Consider the following 26,364-nt stretch of genomic DNA (forward strand, 5'->3'; position numbering starts at 1 on the left):
ATTCAAAAAGGCAACGTCAGATTTGAAATATTCCTCTGCATTATTAAGTTTGCGAAATACTTCAATAACGACGGAATGATATCATATTATATTGACCAAACAGTCTGCATTACGGCTTTGTTAAAATTGTCCGACAAATACCAACGCTTTTATATCCATGATATGTGTTAATAACATCAAACGTACTGATCAATGCATTGTACAAAGAATCTTTGGTTTGCTGGCGTTTCTACATACACTATTGAATTTGAATTAACTAAAAAACAAAATCATACTATGTATTTATTTTTCATAAGGTTGATATTTTGTCCACAGTCAACAAGGTTAAGCCAACTTGTTTTAAACAACCCAAAGTAAGATAGCACACATAAGTTTACACTACTACTCTGGATTGATTCATTACCACAAGCATTCGACACAGCAAATTATCTTCGTTTAAACTTTTAATTGCTCACTGAATTTTTTATATAGTCATTACTTTATCCTTGTTGCGAACGTTAAACTACAATTGGTGTATATAGGTGTATACTCAGTACGTAATCTTTGCTCAAAACGTAAATCAGAAACTGTCTACACATATAGTCAAAATGAAATTTGCTGTGTTAAAAACGTTTATTTAGCACTGTGGACATATACATTCTTTATTCATAGAAGTTTTTTTAAATGCATTCTCACACAATCAGCATAAGGCATGACTTAAACCTCTTAAGACATAATTTATAAATGATGTATAACTTATATATTTAAATATTGATGCTTTACCTTTTGAATACATTATTGTTGTTGTGGAGGCCTACATCCTGTTCTGCGAGGCACGGTATTTCTTCGATAATGAGGGTCTCAACCATCGAGCCTTTGTTGCCGAACGACACCCTGAAACGAACGAACATTCGCTTACTAATCTTGAATGTTAATGAAATTTATTTTGTGCAATAAAAGTTTTGTCATTAATAAGTTCGTTTCACATAAGGTCAGTTAAAAAAAGAGAAAAATTGTTAACTCGACGAACATAAACCATATACGCGCAAGTGTTGTAATTGATCTGTATTAAATCACAGAGTTAGTGTATATACTTCTTCATAATTAGTAATATACCAAATATACAACATGTGAAACTAAAGTTCATACGCAGGCAAGAAATACTATTTTGATAAGAGGTCCTTTATTGATGGCAAGAAATCATAACCAAAATGTGTGACACAGAACAAAGGTTTTACACAGGACACACAATAACAAAACAAATACAAACACAAATGATTAAAATTTATGTCAGTCTTCACATTTGTATACGCTTTGAATCGGGCGTTGCAAACATCTTTTTTGAAACTGAACCTTAGATTGCCTCGAACCATTGTATGTACAATACTGTTAATGCTATGCCCCGATTGCTCGAATATTTGGCGTCTGTAATTACAGGATCAGCTTTAGCATAAATTAATAATGACTTTGAAAACATGCCAATGTAAAATTATGACAAGCTTTTAACCGAACAACATGCAGCCCTAAATGCTATTTTAACAACACCCTAAATTTTAAAATAGAACAAAAATGTATTTATTCTGAAAGTAGGCTAAATAAATATTTGATCAATTAAAAAAAGATACTTACTAACCCGCAAATACATTGGTTTAAAAACAATATACATTATTCGCATAATGCGTGTCTGTTTTCAGTAGTTTTACATATGGCTGGAGGTAAGATATGTTTTGCAGTATACTAAACATATTTATAAGGCAGTTTATGAAACGCATATTAAAAGTTTGAGTGTTTGCCTTTCAATGATTATACGTATTTGTAAATTGTTTGCCTATGCAAATAAAACTCAATTAAGGCAAAATGCACAGTAATATTCTGAATAGTTTATGTAAAAATGTTACACAGAGAAAGTCGTTTACTGCTTTCAATGCTACATTTGGAGTCACTTGTGGTCTTTTCGTTTCTTTTTATTGTAATTAAATAAATTATCGCATATTTTTTCTCGAAAACGACAACACTAAAAAATGATTAACGTTTATTAAGTTTAGAAATTCAAAATATATACATTCGTATTCAATTCTAGTATTTTCAATTTTAAATGTAAACAGTGGCATCTGCTTGAAACGCAATTTCGTGTCTGCTTCATGTAAATCAATATTTTAATTAGCATGAAAAATCCCCAGAATTCAGAAAACGATAGGGAAGACTGATTATAAAGTGATTATTTCATTTTCGTTCGCGCAATCTGGATTCTATTTCAAACAATCAGCACCTGTCGAAATAAATGAAAGATTCTACTCTTGATTTAATTCTCCTTGAAACAGTAACTAAATGCTTCTGTGCTGCATGCTATCATATAAATACCATTGTTTACTGCGCATGTGTCTGTTCGAGTTAGGTGCAACATTAGTCTGCGTTACATTCCATAAAAACAATTGACAGGTAGAACTATGTCTAAAGCAGTTTTATATGTAATGCAACACCGTACTGGTATTACAAATTGTCACTATTAGCCATTGTTTACAGAATACATGAGATAACATCTAAACAAATTATTACTATTTTACCAATATGAGATAAGATTTGTATATGGCCATATTTAGATCAATTAAACTGTGAATTCAAAACGAATCCTGCAAATTTACATGTTTGTTATTATTTGCTTTTGCTGTTTTGCACCTAGAAAAAATAACGAATCATATCGTGAAAAATGACTGTACTAAGCCATTGATTTAGGTATTATAATGCAATGTAAATACAATATCTTTGTCTGTCCATCATCTTTAAAAAAGGACGCTTTAATGTTCCGAAAATCATTTAATTGTTAAGATTGTCAGGTGTTTATCGTTTTCATTATTACTTTTGTTGAAACTGAAATGTGCTCATTATACTTATTATATTCAGGCATATATGTTTTATATTTAAAAATATTTTGTATATCCCAAAAACGTACAAGATAACGATTGATGCACAGCATCAAAGGGCGTCGGGAATTTCAGTGTAAAAATTGTTGCATAGCATCAATGAATACCACGAAAAGTGTATAGTACATACTTAAACATGTCGTCCGATATCAATACGTATCAATATCATGACTGAATTTCTAAGAATGCAACGGTTTGAGTGCATGAACATAACATGAACTATACACAAGAACTATACACACTGTTATTTTTCAAACACATTTTATTGTTCAAAATATATCATGAAGAAAGTTAAAACGACTAAAGACATATTAAGCACCGGTTAGGAGAAAAAAGATCCTTCGATACGGGTAGGTATCTTCCGTAAAGGTCTGAACTCTTATCTGCTAATCTCAAAGTAAGGCATGAGTATAAACTAACAAGGTAAGTATTGAAGCAAAGCATCAAAGGGCGTCGGGAATTTCAGTGTAAAAGGCACTCAATGAAGTTACATGTAACGATTTTTTTTCTACTGTAAATATTAATATATTGGCCGATCATTTTAAACAAAATAGGAAAAGATACTGGTATAACCATTATCTATGATTTTGTGTTATAACCCCCAAATAACCATTACCTATGATGTTGTGTTATAACCCCCAAATAACCATTATCTATGATTTTGTGTTGTAACCCCCAAATATTTCATAGTTCATTTTATTTACATTGGTTTCTTGTTTTTACTGGCATCCGTGTGCAGTTTTCATTAATGGATCAGAACTGCGTAGGTTTTAATAAATCTGCTTCATCTTGTAAGCGTAATTTCATATTTTTCTCAACTTCAAGGGGAGATGATTCTGAACTTATTCTTACGTTGCTCATTTACGATAGGGGTCGAGTACTCATTGATATGAAAACACTGTAAAAGTTTTAATGTGTTTACGAACCACCCACCCTCTCACACATATATTTCATGGGCATAATAAAAACAAAAAATGGTAACAATAAAACAGCATATTTATTTAAACTAAAATGCCTACATCAAAACAAAAAGTTAACATGGAACAAAAATAAAATAATTTGATTCTACTGGGGCTCGAACCTTGTGAAGCAAGCGTGTAACCACTACACTACGGAACCGCTTGAAAAATCACCTTCTTACTAAGATATTTATAAGCTATCAATAGTCGGTTTAAATGTAAACCCGGAAGTTTAAACGCTGGATAGTAAGCGGGGTTAAAAGTCCATACCAAAGGGTCCATATCACTGGCAAGATACGAATCAGGCCTGCGGCCTTCTATATGTGGTTCTCAAGACTCATTATTACAATTAATAATACGTGTCGCGCTTCGCGCTCTATAGCTCCTTTATTAGTAACTAGGTGGTTGCTAGGATAGTGTACAAAGACGTTTTGTTTTTATACAAAAACCAGAAAGTTTCACCGGTTCGCGTATTTGCCCAGTCCCTGTGATCTTTAATTATTGCCCAGCCCCTGTGATCAGTTATAAATTAAAACAATTAGCTTTGCATTATTGGCAATAAATGTTATAGTAAATGTAATAGGCACAAATGCAGTACTTATTTACACTAATTTACACACAAAAAATCACCACTATGCAAGATATTCTGACAACAAAAATATATACATTGATCCGTAAAATAACTTCTTCTCCCATAAGCGAAAAAAAACGTATTACATACTAGTCGCCGCACTTCATTTCGGTAGTACTGATAAAAACACAATAATGCAGGCAAACCCTCCATACTTGTATTTTTATCTTTACTAACACGGTTAATTGAGAATCAAGACATTATTCTCAATTACTAATCCAACTAGACGACTATGTGAAACATGTGACACAAACAACCAAATTACTGAATTGAAAACAACAACTGCATACAAAACAAAACATCGCATGGTGCTTACTTGAAAAAAGAATAATTGGAAACATACTTTTCCTCAAAGTTGTACAAACATACAGTCAACCATAGTTTACACCCATACAAGAAACACGATAAAAGAACAAGATAACAAAACACGAAACATGATATATGTTCATATTAAACACTGACCAGGCGTACATGTTCTGTAATACTGTGTAAGCGCATATACTTATTAAATTGAACTTTGGCATACCAATTTTATAGCAAATAAGAAAACATCACATGTTCATTGCCAGATATATGCTGCGTATTAGCCTCATAAGCAACATAAGTAGTTACAACTGATGGGTTATATTTAGTCTTTTACCAGCTAACCGTAAGGTTATGATATCAAACCAATAAAATGGTTATCTAAAATGTAACCACTTGGATAACCGAAATGTTCACGAAAATCGACGATGAGCTGAAGAAACTAGTTCGCATTTTACTGACAATTATCGAGACAATTAACATTTAAAATTATTGCATAATACTTATGTTGTGTTTTGCATATCAAAATAATTAAATGACACGCGTTTTTTATTCACAACGATAAACGTAACAACATAGTGCAGCTATAGTTTCAATGAAGACAAAAGGACCAACAATTTTTTAATCAACGAGGTGGTTATACCTTAAAGAAGCAACTGCTGACTGTAATCTACATTAGATTTCATAGAACGTTAACATGATATATGGTATTATGGCAATAAAATGTACGGCAACAGGTGAACAAATCAAACAATCGTTTTTTTTCAATTCTATTTTTATTTTTTCTATTATATTTTATTTGCCTCGTAATTTGGTATGTGGGGGTCTAGGGCTTCCCCCTCTACACTGATCACCATCTCTATATATAACAGAATATAATGGATTGTGTACTATATGGCATTGTATACACGTGCTTATGACAGCTTAACGAACAATAAACAAACTTTCATTACTAAATAGCAATACATGTATATGAATTGAAGTAACGAACATATATGGCTAATATATGCAAGTCACAATGCACAACTTTCAGTATTGCAAAGTAGACAAGTGCTCACAGTTACATAATTTGGGTAATATACTAATTGCATATATAGCGGTATACTACTTGATACATATATTGAAATGATAGATATAGATATAAGTTTTTCATGTCATTTATATGTTCTAACGATACAGACTTAACAAAATACCTCATTCTTTATATGAAGTTATTAAGTAAGAATCTTAACTGCATGATATTCTTTAAAATATAATACTGGATTGAAAAATATGATTTTTCCGGGATAAAGGTAGGTAGTTTTTGTTTCATTTTACAATTATATATAATGTTTTAGTAAGAAGTAAAGTGAGATAAAGAGGAGCACTTGTGTTTTGATGTCCTTACTTAAACGAAAGTGTGTTTATAAGGTTTGCAAATACATCAAAACCTTCAAACAGTTCTGCAATAAAAAAAATTAACATATGTACATTCCAGCAAAATTTTCTCGATTGTTTCCGGTGCATTATAAAAGAAAGGGCATTATGCTGATGCTTTATAGTTGATTTTATACAAAAGATAATTTGTACCAATAAGTCGGTGTATAATTCTATACCAAAACCTTTGTATTGTAGAATCATTGGTTATAGAAAATGAAATTCCAAAAATATAGGTCCAGTCTTTTAATGCAATAGTTTCCAAAAATGCTCGTCGATTTTGACATACATGTAGATAAAGTGTCATTTGTTTTAACAATCTTATAAATGGACTAAGTACCTTTTTGGTATTTTTAAATTGATATCATTTGTAAGGGAACGAATAGAGGAACGAACAACTCAAAACATCTTTATCAAAACAAGGGCTGTTTGTAAAACACGCATGCCCCCTCCCCCCAATGGGCTGTTGGTTGTAGTGGAAGACATTGTGTGAATCCGTTTTTTGTCACTGTGACCTCGACATTTGACCTAGTGACCTTAAAATCAATAGAGGTCAGCTGCCAGTCATGACCAATGTACATATGAAGTTTCATGATCCTAGGCGTAAGCATTCTAGAGCTATCATCCAGAAACCATTTTACTTTTCGAGTCACTGTGACCTTGACCTTTGACCTAGTGACCTGAAAATCAATAGAGGTCATCTGCCATTCATGATCAATGTACCTATGAAGTTTCATGATCCTCGGCCTTAGCATTCTTGAGTTATCATCCGGAAACCATTTTACTACTTAGAGTCACTGTGACCTTGACCTTTGACCTAGTGACCTGAAAATCAATAGGGGTCATTTTCCAGTCATGATCAATGTACCAATGAAGTTTCATGATCATAGGCCTAAGCGTTCTTAAGTTATCATCCGGAAACCATCTGGTGGACGGATCGACGGACGGACCGACAGACCGACCGACATGTGCAAAACAATATACCCCCTCTTCTTCGAAGGGGGGCATAATGAAAGACAAACAGACAGATTAACATAAATGTCCATACGGATGGGCAAATGGACGGACAGACGTACAAACGTTCAGACAAACAGACAGACAGACAGACAGACAGACAGACAGACAGACAGACAGACAGACAGACAGACAGACAGACAGACAGACAGACAGACAGGCAAGCAACAAAATGATTAAAATTAAACATGTACTGCATTTCTTTTTGATAAACAAGTCAAAATTGTTTTTTCCTTTGCGCCTAAGAACCCACTTGTTAATCACTTTACTAATCGACATAACATATCTGTGGAATTCGGTAAAGCATTCATGATAAACAACCAACAACATGTTTGCAAACATCAATGCGAGGTCAATGCCATTCTGTTGTATGAATAAAGCGCAATAGGTTTTTGTAAAGGAAACATAAATTATTGATTTTGTTGCTTTTGTCTTGAATTGTGGTCTCTTAACATAGTTAGAATGCCATCAATTCAAAGTAATTTAAACACTTGAACTTCTTTAATATATTAGTTTTTTATACTCTAGCAAGTACCTTCAAGACAATTTATTTTCCAAAGACATAAACTGTTTCAGTCGAAAATATATACTTTCTTACATGGATTGTGATCAGATAACTTTAACCCATTTATGCCTAGTACACTCTCCCATCCTTCTAAATTGGATCACTTTATTTCCAAAATAAGGGATGTCTAGTATTTTATTTCTATATTTAGAATATTTCTTACAGAAATTCCTTTAAGCAAACAGCGTAGACCCTGATGAGACGCCGCATGATGCGGCGTCTCATCTGGGTCTACGCTGTTTGCCAAGTCTTTTTTTCTAGACGTTAGGCATGAATGGGTTAATAGCGAGCGAAGCTCGCATAACGATAACACGTGTATTTGACTGTAGATCTACAGGTTGTTGTTTTGAAAAGTTTGGTATCTGCGCGCGCAATAACCGGATATCCGGAATATCTGAAACCGGAACTGGAACTTTTCGAAGGAAATAACCAGCGTTTCCTGATTGATCATAATGATAAAATAGATTAAAATGATCAAATTGACGGCTTTCAAATATTCTTAAATTGTTCTCTGTATTTATTGTTACTAGAGCGCTATATTTCGAATAAAGCATCAGCATTCTTCGTGTAAAACATTTGTCTTCATTCAGGGACTTCCCCGTTCGATGACGTCATCACCAAATTTATCCAGGTAACAAATGACGTCACCGTTGTGTGTGTACATAGCAAGTGTCAACAACGACGGCTATTCGCATGTTTTATTTAAAATGATGACAAAACAAGTAAGTGCTATTATTTACTGGACGATTGCCATTGAGGAACAAACACACGATTGGTTCGGCTTGTACTCTGGTACCAAACTTTTCAAAACAACAACCTGCACAGTCAAATACTCGATTTCATAATCATTTCATATAGTGTATTTATTTTTCTTTCACTGTCTAAGTCATGCATTACAATTAAATTTAAAGGTGGTAAATCACATTTGAGTATCATTTCAACATGACCAAACTTTATTATCTCATCAAAAATTATATATCAGTGGTTATATTCTAGATATCTATTCTCTTCTATTGGAAAAAACACAAGAATTTAGCTTATTTTTTATGCCGTAGAAAATGGCATGTTTCAAACAAATATTGCTACCTTTGACAATATCTCACAGTGAGGGAGATAGTGCCCTTATTGATATCTGAGCTAACCTTTCTGGTAAAGATCATTCTAAGTTAATTATTTGATAAAAACTACAAATTTTGATAGATACTATAAAATGTGATTGATTCAAGCAATCAAAAGATGTGATCAAGTGTGATTAATCATATTTAAAACAGAAATTCAAATAAGATATAAATAACTTTGAGGTGGGTGACGTGACAATTGCTACCTGTAGTACGGTGGCTGACTTGACCTTGAGTACGGTGGGTGACGTGATAGTCGCTACCTTGAGTACGGTGGTTGACGTGACAGTCGCTTATCAAAATGACTTTTAAACAGTAGTTAGGAATATACAAATTAAATTAATCCTAGTATTTTGGTACTTAAAAAAGATATATAATTACAAGCGTAAATTATCAAAGTGTTATATCAATGGTATTAAAAAACATGTTTTGGTGGGTGACATAATTATCGCTGACCTACCTTGCATTTATTCCTCAATTATGGTAATTTGAAATTACTTTGATGTTAAATGCTCAAAAAAGAAAATAAAACAAATATGCTGCCTGGCCCTTGTGAAATCTTAGTACAGTATGCAACATGGAGAAATAATTGCTGATGCCAGTGACGATGATGTGCACCTGAAAATTATCATTGAGAAGGTAGCAACAGTTGGATGTTCTAAATTTTTACATTGTATGTTCTAGTTGAATGTTTAGTGTTTTAAGGAGGTAATGCCAATGACATACATACTTAATTAATTAATATGTCCTTGGTATATACCAATCTTTGTTTGCTGCACAATTTGTTTATAGTTTCATGTGTTACGTAACTTTCGCCTTCGATCTATCTTCTCTTCAGGTATACATAATTATCGAAGTATAGGTCACTTTATGGTTTAGATAATTACTTATAAAAATATTAGAGTTATTTAGTTGCAGGGACTTTTCTGTTGCTCTTAACCGCAGTTGGTATTCGAACCATATGTATTTTACAGGATTTATGCAAAATAAGGTGATTTTATCTCAACTATAAACAGTCGGCATATAAGCACCATTTTAACAAACAGAAGCTTTTGTAGGCTTTTCAAACATTACCTCATGTGAGCTTTTGAACTGACAACATACTGTTCTAAATCATAACAAAATATCAATTAAATGTTATTCTTTGTAAAACTTTCCTAAGCAAGGTAATCATGCTATTATACAGCATTGCAGTTTACCTATATATTTTTCAAAAGGTCAGATAGCTTTATTGGTAGAGCAACCCAGGCCAATATCATATGATTATTATCATCAGATGGCTCATGGGTGGAATCGGGTTCGAATCCCGATCTGACCTTCGTAGGTAAACCTGTGGTTGCAAGGCTGGAAACTGATAGTGTGACAATCTGTTTTGGGCTAAAAGTTCTGTTCATCAGGTCACATGAAACCCTTTAATATGGTGAGTTTGTTGTTTAATTGCTGATTAACATAATAATTAAAAGTTCATTTCCTTATTTTTTTTATACCAGTGCCTATATTATTACCAGTCTTTGAGAACCCCACGTACGTTCTTCTGTTAGGAAGTGCCTATAATAAGTATATTTAAATATCATCTTTATTAAATAATTATATTTAAATATCATCTTTATTAAAGTTAATTGTTAGTTTCTCTATTAAACATTAATCGAGCTCGCTTTGAGGCTTTGCCTTATTTAATATTATAAATATAAATTTATTGTAATGTTATATTCTTGTACATTATTAATTCTCAACATTAATAATGCTGTATAAGCCAACCTTCATCGTTGTCTTTCACGGTACGTGAGGAAACAATAAGGTCTGTTTCAAACAAAGTTGTTTCAATTTTTCATATATATGATATTTATTTGAACTATTAAAAGGTAAAGATGATCGTCCAATTCAGATAGTCATTTCAAAGCGTTTTTGTTTCCCCATTGACCGTGTAAGTAAGATATAAAAATAATAGTAGACTACATAGCATTATTGTGTTTTTTTCCAAACCATTTTTGCACCGACTCTTACCGAAAATATTTACGTAAACAATTATTGATAGGACTTATGTTCTACCTTTTTTGATTTGACACTGGAGAAGTATAACGTATGTTTGGAATATTCAAGATGTTTTTGAATCTGGCACAAAAACATCATTGTGCGTATATATGTTTTTCTGTTTTTGTTTATACATTTAGCTGTATCTGCCTTAAATATAATAAGAAATTTAAGTATTACTGGATCAAACAACGCAAATCCGCTGTTTTAGTAAATAAATCATGTCATAATTTTCATGAATCATTGAGTAATTTGAATATTTGAGTGTCTTTAAGCAAAAAACGATATTAATAAATACCGAGACATCTTCGAATTGATACCAGTGTCTAGTGACAAGTAAATGTTTTTGTAAATAAATACTATGTTAGGTTTATCTACTTTATATCAAGAATTGGTGTCAATTGTAAAATAGTTTATGACAAACGTAAAATAGGTTAAATTAAGTAATACGAGTAAAAAAAACAATACAACATATTCTTAAATAAGTCTTATTTTGCAAGCATTAAAAAGTAAAAAAAATATATTCAATTTATCTCTCTTTTTCAAGCTTGTGTTGTTTTCCGAAACGCACATATACAACAACACGTAATTGACATCTCATTATATATTGGCACGGCTTCCGGACTCTGTGAATGCATCTCTGTCAGAACAATTACTAGATTTATTACTTAAAAGGGAGACTAATGAACAAAACACGTCGAACAAAAAATCACACACAACTGAACATTTTTATATGAAGCTGTACCAAAACAAAACATGTTGTAAGATAACTTAAATTGTTAACGTTGATGTTAACAGACTTGTTAAAGCACGACAGTTTAAATAACCATTCCTGTTTTAGCATTTGTGTTTTGCATATTCATATATAATCTACGTTTATATCAGGAGGCCGAATTATTTAACTCGATTTTACAACTACGGTTTACAATATGCATGCTAGGAAAGGCCATACAACAGTTTTAGAGGATATATTTAACTATAGATATATAAATTTAAATACAACAAGCAAGTATCAGGACGGGGCAAATTTGTATTCCATGGTCAGGATTTGAAATACCTTTATAAAGAGGCCAATATACGATGTTACAAATATAATATTTCAGAGAATATTTCTTAAAAATAAATTCATACTTATTTTTAGCCCTGGTTTCTACACCTGGAGCGGAAACGAAGAATTCGAACATCTTCGAAAAATGGTATACCAATGATAATGCATTGAAAATCAACCGAGATGTCGTTTGACGCGTAATCATTTTAATACCTGTATAGCTCTTTAGAAGTGTGAAACACATTTCAGTCACTTCTTGTAATCAGCCATTTAGCTCCATTGGCAGTATGAACACATGTGTTGTTGATGATGCTGTTGATTCTCCTCTTCTGTTTACAATCAAACATTTTAATCAAATAAATTTAATATGTAAAGAATCATTAAACTTAAATGCAAACATTTGTCGCGAATATATGTCGTGAATCATGAATACATATTATTACATAGATCTCCATAAAGCCTTTATTAATCGATTTGTTACATAACTGACATATCGTGTCTATTAAGAAAATCTGCACTTATTTTATATAAAGCTTACATCACTGCAAAAAAACTACGTTAACACCTTTGGATTGATTAGTTAAATTAGCATTTATAAGTTCTAATTACTAAATAAACACGTTTAGTTTTTATTGCTACAAACAATTTCTTCAAACAAATTATTAGTTTGACCTGAAGCTTTTTTAAGTCACCGCATAATACAGATTTTAAGACATTTAGTCATTTTGTTTGTGTTTTCTGATCGGTAAAATATATTAAACGTGTGTGTGTGTGTGTTTTCTACCGCTCTTAAGTTTTTATCAATAAAAGTTCAAATAAATGCGATCCGATAGGTCAACCTGGAAATTAACCTCAAGAAGCCCATCGCGTGTTGACTGATTGGAATGTCCATGTGTAAAATATTTTGGAATTCATTGCAAATCAGATAGCGATAAACTTAAAATGTAAGCCATAGATTGAAAAAGTGCCGATCTGTAGTCATATTGCAACATTTTAAAATTTCTATATAGTGCCTACGAATTATATATTGCAAAAAGGTCGTTCATTGATTACTGTCAAAAAGTAATTTAAACAATCTATTTTATATAAAAATATTGGTATTGTCTGCCGCTTAGCATTTTGCATTTGTGCGGGTCATACAGATCAAAGGTTTCCATTACTTATGTTCTTGTCATTTGGCATAGCATTACATAGTTGAGACGATTCGTAAAGCATCGACATGATCAGGAAATTCCAGAGGTTTCTAATCCTGCAAGTTGTTTTATACATAATTTATACGAACTCGCACATTCACATGTTTCGATCTGGTTTCCAAGATTAAGAAGAAGCTTAGTCAGTTCTGGCCTACTACATTATATTCAACATTTATCTAACTGGAACTTTTGCTAATTGTTAAAGACAGACTTGTTAATGTGTAATATAATTGTTCATGTAATACTCATATATATTAAAGGGATCTTTTCACGCTTTGGTAAATTGACAAAATTGAAAAAAGTTGTTTCAGATTCGCAAATTTTCGTTTTAGTTATGATATTTGTGAGGAAACAGTAATACTGAACATTTACCATGGTCTAATATAGCCATTATATGCATCTTTTGACGATTTTAAAACCTAAAAATTATAAAGCGTTGCAACGCGAAACGATTGAATAATTTGGAGAGTTCTGTTTTTGTCGTTAAATTTTGTGAAACTACGAAGATTGCTTATATAAGGTATAAAATACGTCAAGTATGAGTACTTGGCGGAATAGCTCAGTAGGCTAAAGCGTTTTTACTTCAGGACTCTGGCAGGACTCCAGGGGTCACTGGTTCGAAACCTGGTCCGGGCAATGTTCTTTTCCTTTTTTTAATTTTATTCTTGATTTTTTACTGGAGCTTTTACGATCCAATGTTTACATTTATCGATATAAAGCATTTAATGAATAAATTAAAAAATGCCAAAATCTGTGAAAAGGCCCCTTTAATATAAAAAACTGTATAAACACTCGTAAATTATTATAACGGTAAAGTTGAGCAAACTATGCGTTGTAATATCAGCATTTGTATTAAAGCTTTAAACGTAAATACTAGTCAGACACGAATGCGTTTTGTAAACCTGAATATATGCTCTCAGATCCAAGTTCAAACATGCATGATATTTGAACCGCCTAAAACGTCAACAATAGTTTTGTTGTGAATAAATAAGAAAATATATTGTTATCTCTCATGCAATACAATGGCCATGTTTTGTTTTGTTTTTTCATAAAAAAATCTTAATACAGGCTCCTGCATTTTGTCAGCAAAAACTGTTATATGCTTATGGGAATCGCTGGCATTACACTGCGTTTAGTTGTACTCGCCTAATCTGGTTTCTGTTTCAAACATACAGTACCCGTCAATTTAATGACTAATTGTGTACTGTTTACCACTAGTATTGTTATATACTGCTTCTCTGCAATCGAATAACCCGAAAACACTTGACAATTTAGTTGAGGATATATACCATAAGTTAACAATTAATAATGCTATGTGTTAATTGTTTTTATAGCGCGAATAAGTATATGTTACTAGAGCTATAAACGGCGGAAAATGCTGTCGTAGACACATACATCAGTTCTATGTAACCGACAGTATGTGAATACAAAATAGAGATTGTCGCAATTAACTGCGATTAGTATAACACAAGTAAGGAAATACAAGACATTAGTTTGTAAACTGTTTCACATAATATGCAATGTTTATGTTCCAATTGTGACTTGTCCTTGAAGTTAGGGACATAGTTACTATAAGCAACACTTGGTCTTAGTATTCTGAGCATTTGTACCGAGTTTTTTCGAAATCTTATCTTGCATACAACAAAATATGGGATTGACACAATCTTACGCTTACACTATGCCCATGCATGCATTTTTTACATAAACGTACACAAATGTTTGGTCACACGTAACACCACTCCGGCATTTCTATAATTATTAAATAGCAAAAGAGCTTTTTGAGACCGTCAACACTGTCTTATTTACACTGTAAACAAGTGCATGTTTTTGGCAAATCTCGATTACGTCATGAGAATTCAATAATATATCACTGTTTACAAGTTTAAAGGCACTGATATCCTAGGTAAGTCGATTATGTGATTTAAAATATAACAATTAAATTCTGGAAATAACATTAATTTAATTCCTTATCTAAAATATATAATTCGGTAATTCCCCCAAAACAAACAAGTCACTTTTTTACGTAATACTGATTTCCGCAATTATTTGTCTTAGCAAATCGAACTTGTTCCAGTGTTGATCATTTTACGAGATGTGTGTGATAAATTGAGTGTGCTTCGGGCAGTTTAACAAGCTTGCAACTAATACACACAATATTTATCTACTAGAACATGTGGCAATTCTTAATTGGCTGTACATATGTGTTGGTGGTGTAATACGAACCATATGTGAACATAATTATATACATATTACATGGTTTAATATCTACAAGTGATACATCTTGACATTATTACAATATCGTACTAGAGTCATTACAAACACAGTGTGCGTGTGTCTTTTTACCAGATTGTATGCCAGTTTAACATTTTCCTATGATAGCCAAATTAAAACATAACCATATAGAATATATTACAACATTGATAATCTTCTCTTTGTGAAAACATATTTCTTGTCAACTGTTAAATGAATTATGACTGGTCCGTCACTTTGGCTGAATTTTACTTTTCTTTTCATAATAAAACAGTTTATTAAATTTGTTATCGGTATTGTGCCATTCAATATTTGTTCCTTATTGTAGTACCGGATTTTTTTGTATACGTATGGTTAATATTGCACCAATGCACCTATAACATTCAAATGAAGGTATCAAACGTTTGCTACACTCACAAACATTTATTTACAACGAAATCTAATGGGAATACATATGTTGAACATGACGATTCTTTCATTTTACAGAGCAAATTTTTATTTTTTTGCAAATTTCACTTCAAGAGTAACACTTAGGGAACAATTATTTTAGAACAGCCTCTACATTTAGAATAGCAAAAACGCGAAAACCATCCATCATGCTTGTCATACTTGTTTTCCATCTATCACATTATTCAAATATAAACTACACAACTGCGCGTAATTGACATCTAATTAAAAGTTGGCACCAGGTTAAGACTTGACTTCAATTAGTTTCTTCGTGGCAAAGGTTTATTTCTAGGTATAACTAGAAATTTTTTTAATTGAAACGAATGACAATAACATGGTGAAGACGATAGGGTCATATAAATACTTACCAAAGCAAACACTTAATTAAAAGACAATCGGTTGTGTTACATCTAATTAGATAATGTTATGATAATTCAAAATGTTATTTCGTGTTAATGATTGCTAAAACATCATGGTTACTCATCGATATGGGTCAACAATGCCACTTTTTATGAACATAAACTAAAATTTTGAAGCACCTAAGGCCTGAAACCTACATATTGCAGGAGGTCGAAATATTGTGTATTTCCCTAAAAAAATAACAAATCTGTTATAAAATCATTTTTCATTTCAATCTACAAAGCTTAAGTTATGATGTTGTCCAGTCTCTCTCGTCGTAGAAACAAGGTTTTGAATGGTTCATGTTTTTACCTATAAGTATGACGTGACATAGCTTAGACGATGCGTATCAATCTTGAATTCCCAATGACATTTGATAGATTTCATATATTATACATTTTATGAACTGACCAACGAATGTGTATGTATGTCACGTTCTTACACATTGTTCGTTTATAACACACAGTAACAACCAAAGTTCATTTTTGATTTCATCGCAATTTATTTATGTCGAATATTTCTTTTAACACAACGCTTGCTAATGTACACGAAATACAATTTTACAGCGCGGCAGCCAACATGGCCGCCAGGTCAAGAAGACGTGACAACTCTCCAAGTTCTTTTCAAATCTAACCGCAGATTCTTTACTACTAACTAAAACACTGTATTTTATCCCCAGGTTAATTTACATAAAATCTACCTGTAATTTCCATTGGTCACCAAGGTCCGGGCTTATTACGGATTGGTTGACTTATTAGAATGTTCTAGAAGGAGCAATCTATTCATGTATTTACTTGCTTGGCAAATATACTAAAATCTAATCAATTTATATTGGTATAGAGTAATCCCGTTATATTTGTCAGTACCATAACTTGTGTATCCTATACAAATAGGTGACCCTTTCATCTTTGCTGTTTGATGACCATGTGTGGGTACTTTTAATCTCGTGTCTATATGCTGACCCTGAACTCATTGTTAAGTATATGTCCTTCGATTCTTTTATCTAATTCACTTTTCATTTTATTGAACCCCACCCTGGGTGTAAACGTATTTCTGTTCTTACTTGAAATAAATCTTAAATTAGGTCTTAGTTTATGCAAATATCTCCCAAAAATGTATTATTAAATTTTCAAACTTCGTCTTAACATTGCACATACACATTATTGAAATATCTCATTATTAATTTCCATCATAAGAATAAACTCATAAGAATAAACGATATGTTATAAGATACATATTATTGAGATATCTCCTTATTAATTTATATCATAATAATAAACTTATAAGAATAAACGATATGTTATAAGCTTTAACATGACATGTACACCAATTCATACAAAAACACATGTCTATCATTATCGATCCGGACTTCACGATTTAGTAGATTCTAAAGACAGTACAATATTATACTATATCATGTCACAGTATAAATGTAAAACACAAACATTTGATACCTCAAGTTTTTTCAGGTCATAGAATGCTTATATTGACTGATTTTTTAATTAAATGCAGTAATGTGCTGATTGAAAACCGACATTGTACTGACATAGTATTATTTAAATAAAACTGAAATAATTGCAGGATTGAGTTAATACAGATAATCCGCGATACGACCCTCATCTTTTTATGTTGACCAGGCACGAATGCATTAAAGAGTGTATCCGCTGTAAGACGAATACGAATGCTGTAGTTCAGACACAAACATTTGGCTCTTAAAATTAATTTCATCTGGATGAATGTATGCGGATTTATATGTCCATAAAGAGTCATGAAACCTCAGATCGAGAGTATCCAGCCATAAAAACTAATAAGATATCATCCAGATGCGTGACCACGTAGTGTTTGGGTAAGGCAACAATGACCAGAGGCAAACATCGTGTATGAGCAGCTTATGATTTCTATTAACTCAAATGATGCCACTACTATGCAGCCTGACATTTGTAGTTGGAGGAGTTGTAACGGGACAACGCCTCAGTATTAAGAATGATCTTCGTTAGATATTGTGTACATGGTTTGGATATTGAAGCAATATAAGTGACGTGGAAAGCAGTTTTTGTTTTCTAGCGCTCAATATCAATATGCACTAAATATGCACACGTTTCTTGCTATTAATGGAAATAGAGAATTAAATGATTATTAAAAATTGTTGAAAACGAACAGTGTTATAATACATAAGAAAAGTGCGGTATTTGTGTATACTTTCATGCAATTTTGTTTCAAATATCACAACTGCAACATGTATTTTTGCGACTGAAATTTATTTATGGAAGCTTTTTATTAAAATCTGAATTGTCTTGCCTTATCTGGTGTTGAATTGTCTGATCCTCTTGTTTCGTTTAACGTTCAGTTCAGATTCTATGTGATCCTTTGGAATGAGTTAACAATTGGGTCTCGATCGAACTCGTACATATTTATTCGAGTTGATAAGTTGCATCACGTTTAACAAGAATTAAATCATACCGTTATGATACAATTCGACTGAGTCGAGATATCTGCTACGATAAAATAAACGGAATTCCAAATAATATCCACGACTTTACCAAATGACAGCCCGAACGGAATTTATTTTTGAGATCGCAAAATATCTAAATATGACGTGATTTTTTGTGATTCGTAAGATCGATCGTTATCATGGGAAACGTTTTGCTTCTTCCAAAGTTAAAAGTAGGACGCTTGAACTGATTATCATAGGTAACACCAATACACCAAACAGGGTAAAACAATAAAGATTAGAAAACGCATAACAAGACATTCAACTGAACAGAGCCATGTCGATTTTATTGTCAATTAAGACAGAAACACTTGAATTGGCTGAATATTTACGAAAATCAACGATGAGATCTGCAAGATTCGCATTTTTTCTTACAAACAAGTACATGATTCACATTCGAAATCGTTGCATTATACTGACGTTATATACGTATTTGCATGTATAAATAAATATATGATACGTTATCTGCACTTAATTAAGAGCGATAAAAGTAACAAGAGCTTGTCACAGTAGTGCCAAATCCCCGCCGAAATGTGTGTGCTTGTATGACAACATTTGTTATAGAGAGTAGAATAATATTTTGTAAAACATGGCACCTGTGTTATCTATTTATATTTCAAGGATCAATTAATTATATAGTGTTGGAAATATGCTGTAGAGAATTATATATATGGACATGAAAGAAAGGGAGGTAATAAAAAAAGTGACTATAAACAGTTACTGTTCTTGATCACTGTATTTTTCCTTAAACTCATCTAATCATTTTACAGTGAATATATCTTTGTTCACATTAGATAAAGGGATGTATTAAAATTGAAAAGCTAAAATATTTACTATGAAATTAAATTAAAGATCATTTAAAATTATAAATAAATCAAATATAAGAAAATAAAAATAAAGATAAAGGGAGATAATTAAAAAACTACAGCCGAAAGAGTTATGGTTCTTAGTCATTGCACTTCTCCTACTTACCATCTGTTTATATTTAAAGTTTCAAGTAAATCCCTTCAGTATATTTAGAGTTATTCTCCGGACAAAAATTTACTTTGAAATTATATAAAAGGGGAGATAATTAAACAAATAAGGTAGATAGAGTTATGGTTCTTAGTCACTGCACTTTTCCTACTTGCCATCTGTTTATATTTTAAGTTTAAAGTAAATCCATTGAATAGATTTGGAGTTATGCTCCGGACAAAAAATTTCTTTGAAGTTATATAAAAGGGGAGATAATTCAAAAACTAAGGTAGCTAGAGTTATGGTTCTTGGTCACTGCACTTCTCCTAGTTGTCATCTGTTTATATTTTCAGTTTAAAGTAAATCCATTGAATAGATATGGAGTTATGCTGGACAAAGTTTCGGACGGAAAGACGGACGCACAAACGGACACACAGACGGACTGAGACTATTGCTATATCCCCTTCGAAAATTGTTCGGCGGGGATAACAAGGCAAGTAGAGTGACAATGAAGTCAGACAAAATAAAATCGTTTTTAATTAAAGCATACGTCTACGTAAAAGTAGCAACTGATGACTGTGTAATATATCGGAATCCATTGAACTATAGCACTGTATATGTTAATATGAAAAAAATGTATATGGAAAAACGAGAAAATCAACAAATATGAAAGCAAATTACAATCAAGCCAATAGACCGTCAGACGGAAAGGCGATAGACGGTCTGAAAGACTGATATACATACATACAGACGGACAGGCGGAACGACGTTTAGCAAGACAGACAGATAGACAGATAAACATGAAACTGTAACTGAATGCTCTGCTATTTCATCCAAAGTCTAAGTATTTATTTTTCTTTTTGTCAAAGAATACACGTGTTGCTCACTGTTATCGACCAAACATACAGGTGGAATTTGGTTACGATGGGATAAGCTTGTAAATTCATGATAAAAACAACACGGCTGTAAACAATAATTCGAGGTAAATGCCATTGTGATGTATGAGTAAAGCACGATGACTATATGTAAAGGTAACATCAATTATTCCATTCGTTTTTTTTTCTTGAGTTGTAGTATTGTAACATACTAAGAATGCCATCACTATAAAGAAGTATATACCCTTAACCGTCTTGACGACATATGGAAAACCTAATCTAGCATACATTGTAAAATAAAATTATTTTATCAATAAGTAAGTAAATCTGTCCAAAATATTTAGCTTGTGACAAGGAATGTGCCCTGATTACTTCGATATAAATATAAATCTATGGTAACATATTTTAGAATAGCATCTATCTGCAACATTAATTATGTTGTTAAAGCCAACCTCTTTTGTGTCTTTCACGGTAAGTGAGGATACAAGAAGGTTTATTTGTCTAATAATCAATGAGAACATCTATAAGATATTAGTTTTTTCCATCATAAGGTTACCATGATCGTTCAGTTGAGTTCGTCAAACCAGTGCATTTTTGTTACTTCAATGACCGTGTAAGTAATATGTATATTCACTAGAAAGCATTTTTGTGTTTTATAAGACCCATTTGTTAACCGAATATTACCGAATTATATTACGTTTTAAATTATTACATCATACTTAGGTTCTACGTTTTTGACCAAACACTGGAGAAGTTGAACGTATGTTTGGGATGTTTCATATTTTTTAAAATCTGGCCCAGACAGCAAACTTGTGTGCACAGATGTTACCGGTTCGTGTCGTGTGAAAAGAAAACGTTTTTGTAAATAACAATAATTTTAGGTTTAAGTACTTTATATAAAAAATTGGTGTCTCTTGTGAAAATAATTAATGATAAACACAAAATATTACTTATTTAAGTTAAGCAATCATTACAAAATATTCTCCAATAAGTCTAAATTCGCAAGCATTTACAAGTTACAAAATATATGCCGTCTATCTTTTTCTTCAATGTGTGTTGTTTTGCGAATTGCAAATTAGCAAGAGCATTTAAATGACATCTCACTATGAACTGGCACGGCGTCTGGACTCTGTAAATGCATAAGTCCGAAAAATGACCAGATAAGTATACATATACATACTATTTTTAAATCAGTTGGTCCAATAATTTGACATAATAAGATTTTACAATATACATGTGAGGGAATACCAAACTGTCCTTAACGGTTTTAGAGAACATACTTAACTTTATACATAAACGGCAAACAAGTGACCATAAGAGCAGGAACAAGTTTTATTCCTGGGTCATGATTTGAACAAACTTTATCGAGGACCAATATACGATGTTCCAAAACAAATATTTCAGAGACGAATGATGACATTAATTTCCATTATTAGAATATAGTTAAGCCCTGGTGACCTAAGGCAATTCAGATATCACTTTGTAGTCAACATGTTCGTTTACAAACGACTATATGATGCCTCAAAAGAACTTACATTGTGCTCTGACTAATAGGGAGTTGATTTTTTTTCTTAAATAAAATATTGTTATAGCCTGCCGCTTAGCATTTCGTTTTTATGTAGAACAGCCTATACAGATCGAAGGTTCCATGACTTATGTTCTTGTTTTTTTGGCAAAGCATTACATAGTTGAGACGATTCGTAAAACATTCGAAATCATCAGGGAATTCCAGAAGTTATAACCCTGTCTTTCGTATTTTGCAATATATATCAATTCATACGAACTTGCACTTACACATGTATCGATATGGTCTCCAAGATTTAGTAGAATCAAAGTCAGTTCTAGTGCTTTGTTACATTTAAATTTATCAAAAGGTACTTTCGCTAATTGTGAAACGCAGACTTGTTTATGTGTACTATATTATTTTCATGTTATAATCCTACATATTAATATAGAATTATTTATAGTTGCAAGATATTTTATCGGTATAGTTGAGCAACTAACGCTGATAATATCCGCATCCGCATTAAACATTTAAAATTAGATGTTGGTTTATCACGAATTCGGTCCGTTAACCTGAATATTCGCTCTAAGACCCTATTTCAAACATTAATGTTTATGATGTTTTAGCCGCCTAAAATGTCACTTATATTTCGTGTTGTGTAACATTTAAAAATGATTTATTAATCGGCTTACAATAAATTGGCCATGTGTTTTTATGTCTATTCAAGCCGGCACCTACATTAGGTCAGCAAACATGCAATTAGTCAAATACAAGATAGGCAAATACAAGACATAAGCGTATTAACTGTTTTTACACACTATATGAAAATTATATTTTTTAATTTTGACGTTGTCCTGTAAGCAAGGGAAACGGTTGATGAACGCGGAACTTGATCTAAATATTCTAATGATGTGTACCGATTTATTTCGAAATCCCAACTTACATAATACAGTTTTGGGATGGACACGAACGTACGCTTTCACTATGAATAAGCATACATAAATATACCCAAAGATACGGTCACACTCAACGCCCCTCCGTTAATATAATAATTATACAATTGAAAACGTGCGGCTTTGAGACAGACGACACTGTCGTATTAACATTGCGAACAATTTTCTGGCAAACCCGAATGAAGTCGTGAACATTCTAATCCAGTAATACGCATAATATTACTGTTTTCATGTATGCATGCAGTGACATTTTATTTAATTCGCTGGTGTGATTTTACAGATTACACCTGGTTCCAAACTAGTCGGCCCAGCCCATAAAACAGTTGAATTCAATGCGTATGAAACAATAAAGTTGTGATGTGTTTCCCGTGCTGACAAAATATTGTTCGTTAATTCCACGAAACACGCATTCTCTTTATTTACGCAGTACTGATTACCGCGATTATTTGTCTTAGCACATTGAAGTTGTTCAAATGTTGATCCTTTTACGAGATGTGCATGATACATTTACGGATAGCTACCATCAAATTGAGTGTGCTTGTGCGGTGAGTGTAACAAGTTTGTGATTAACCCATTTATGCCTAGTGGACTCTCCCATCCTTCTAAATTGGATCAATTTATTTCAAAAATTAGGGATATCTAGTATATTTATTTCTATATTTAGAATATTTCTTACAGAAATTCCTTTATGCAAACAGCGCAGACCCAGATGAGACGCCGCATGATGCGGTATTTCATCTGGGTCTACGCTGTTTGCCAATGCCTTTTTACTAGACGCTAGGCATAAATGGGTTAATATCCACAATATTAGAGCATGTGGTCATTCTTAATTGGCTATAAACATGAGTTGGCGGTGAACTATTGAATACATGTGAACCTTGTTATATACAGAATTAACATGTTACTTCATTTAATGTCTACGTATGATACATTTTGATACAATGCAAATATCGTACTAGGGTCAACACACAACATTTATTTCATTTTCCAGATCTTTAATTAGTTAGTTTATTCTTTAATATTTTTTTAAAGATTTGGAGCACGTTTACAAGTGTACAAATTCTTTTCATTAACCGTATGAAATGCGTTTAAGTGCGAATTATTAGGATATAGTTCTTTCTTTTCTAGAAAACAATAACAATATAGAATCCATTAAAGCATTAGTAATATCTTTTTTTGTAAATAAAGAATTTCTTGTTCAGTATACGTGAATGAAATTGCTCCGTAATTATGACTGCATTTTCTGTTCCTTCCATAATAACTGATATTATTTAAAATAAAAAATATTGTATTGTGAATGTAGCTAACGTTTGCTAAGCTTGAACAGATGTTTTAACAAAATATATCGAATGGTTATTCACATATTGTACACAGTAAACGTTTCTCCTTTTTTAAGTGTCACATCCTATCTTTACAAACGTCAATTAAAACGTAACAATCGGGAAACTTTTTCTACAACAACCTCATGCATAATTTAGAATTCCAAAAATGCGGAAACCACCCATTATGATTTTTCTAGTAGTTGTTTATACAAAGCAATTGTCAAATATCCAATACTCAACAACACGTAATTGACATATCATTATATGTAGACACTGTGTTTAGACTTGGCTTTAATCAGTGCATTTATGCCAGAGTTTTAGCTGTATTATGTATAACTCAGAGCATATTGATCCGAAATTATTAACCAGTCAATGTAAATACTGTTAACATAATTAACATAATCTTAGATTAAGAAAAATAATCAGACAGAAATGAATGAGAAATGGTGATGACACGCAAGCAGCGACATAGATATACAAATGGCAATAAAACATCAGTGTTAGACTAAAGAAAATAAAAAAGTTAGTGAAAGATATTGGGCTTCCACGATCAATAAACGATATAAAAAGGGCAAGAATGCACACATACAACTCTGAAAATAGAATACAATATAACTGTGTGTATAATATATAGTTTATAAAGATCTAATGCTGACATTTATAACTATACATCATATCACTTGTATTTACAATAACTTTCATTGCATGCGGAAGAAAGACGGCAAACACATCAAAGACATCCTGGTCATCAGTGATAAAACATCGCCAACACATTAAATGTGAAAGAAATACATATTTTAGCAAGTTGCGCTCTATGCCAGTGGTCATTCAATAAACCGTGTTCGTTTTAATTTACCCCCATGTTTAGCAAAAAGTTTATAACACGATACATATAAAACACATTGACGAGGATCAGTAAGTGAATCTAATGGAAACGGCCGGTATTACCACCATTTTTACATTCCGTTTAAATTAGACGAAGTAAAATTACAGTGACACTCAAAGTGCACCATCAGGATTCAAAAGTACGCATGCCCACACGGTCCTTGTTGTTTAAACATTTTCTAATTTTCTTAACGATTCGAAAAATAACACATAAATTATTATGCTTCAAACACAAGCACAAATTAATACAATGGGTCTCCGCATTGGAACGGTCAATCCGAAGCATATTATTTTTGGGTTTAAATTGGTTTATTGGTTTAAAAAGGAAGGCTCGAACCTTAAAACTTGATCAGTTTTTGTCCGCAAAAAGACATAATAACTGAGAATAATTATTATCTCATATCTTTGCAAATTAAATTATATTTTTAAATTGCAATTACAGCAATTATGTTTGAATTAATATTATTTTGATTGGACTTAAACTTAATGATTAGATGCAAACCCAGAGAAAAACACGTTTAACTTTTGGAGGAACCATATTATATGATGCCGGTGACTGAAATATTACAGAAGGTCGTGATACAAAACAAGGTCCATACGGAACACATGATAATATATCTATAATAAAACCGACTTCCATCGCTACCCACACAGCTGAGGTAATGATGTTGTCCAGTCCACTCATAGAAAAAGGTTGTGAATGTTTATGTCTTTACCCTCTGGAAGACAATATGACGAATTGTAAAGCTCATGAATTCTAAAGGGATTTCCAATGCGCGCAGTAGAATACAAATGCTGATGCCAAATAAGCATATCGATCCCACATTCAGGTTTGTGTCGATTCCGATTCAGTTTATTAGAATATCATTACATAATTATATTAAATATCTTTTTGCTAAATTCATAAACATTTTTTACTATCTAACACAGCTCCCCCCCCCCCTACGTACTACATGTAAAACATAATGTTTGATCAATATGTTTCTTAGCTTATTAGGAATGGCTGCTCTGTACATTTGTACGGGTTTCCCTTGTTTTTATTACGATCGTATTGAATGGTATTAATTTGTTTATATTAACTGATTTATTAATTAAATCTTGTCATA

General features: G+C 32.2%; 1 protein-coding gene across 2 annotated transcripts in view; it reads right to left on the reverse strand.

The window, feature by feature from the left end:
- The window catches only part of LOC127874082 (uncharacterized), a 244,947-nt gene that overhangs the window by 151,451 nt on the left and 67,132 nt on the right, over positions 1–26,364 (reverse strand). For both annotated transcript variants that reach the window (XM_052418198.1, XM_052418197.1), the window contains exon 2: positions 763–873. In XM_052418198.1, the coding sequence (XP_052274158.1) occupies positions 763–873 (111 nt within the window). The remainder of the gene's footprint in view (positions 1–762; positions 874–26,364) is intronic.

This window comes from Dreissena polymorpha, chromosome 3 (assembly GCF_020536995.1).
Source record: "Dreissena polymorpha isolate Duluth1 chromosome 3, UMN_Dpol_1.0, whole genome shotgun sequence".
In the NCBI taxonomy this organism is placed as follows: Eukaryota; Metazoa; Mollusca; class Bivalvia; order Myida; family Dreissenidae; genus Dreissena; species Dreissena polymorpha.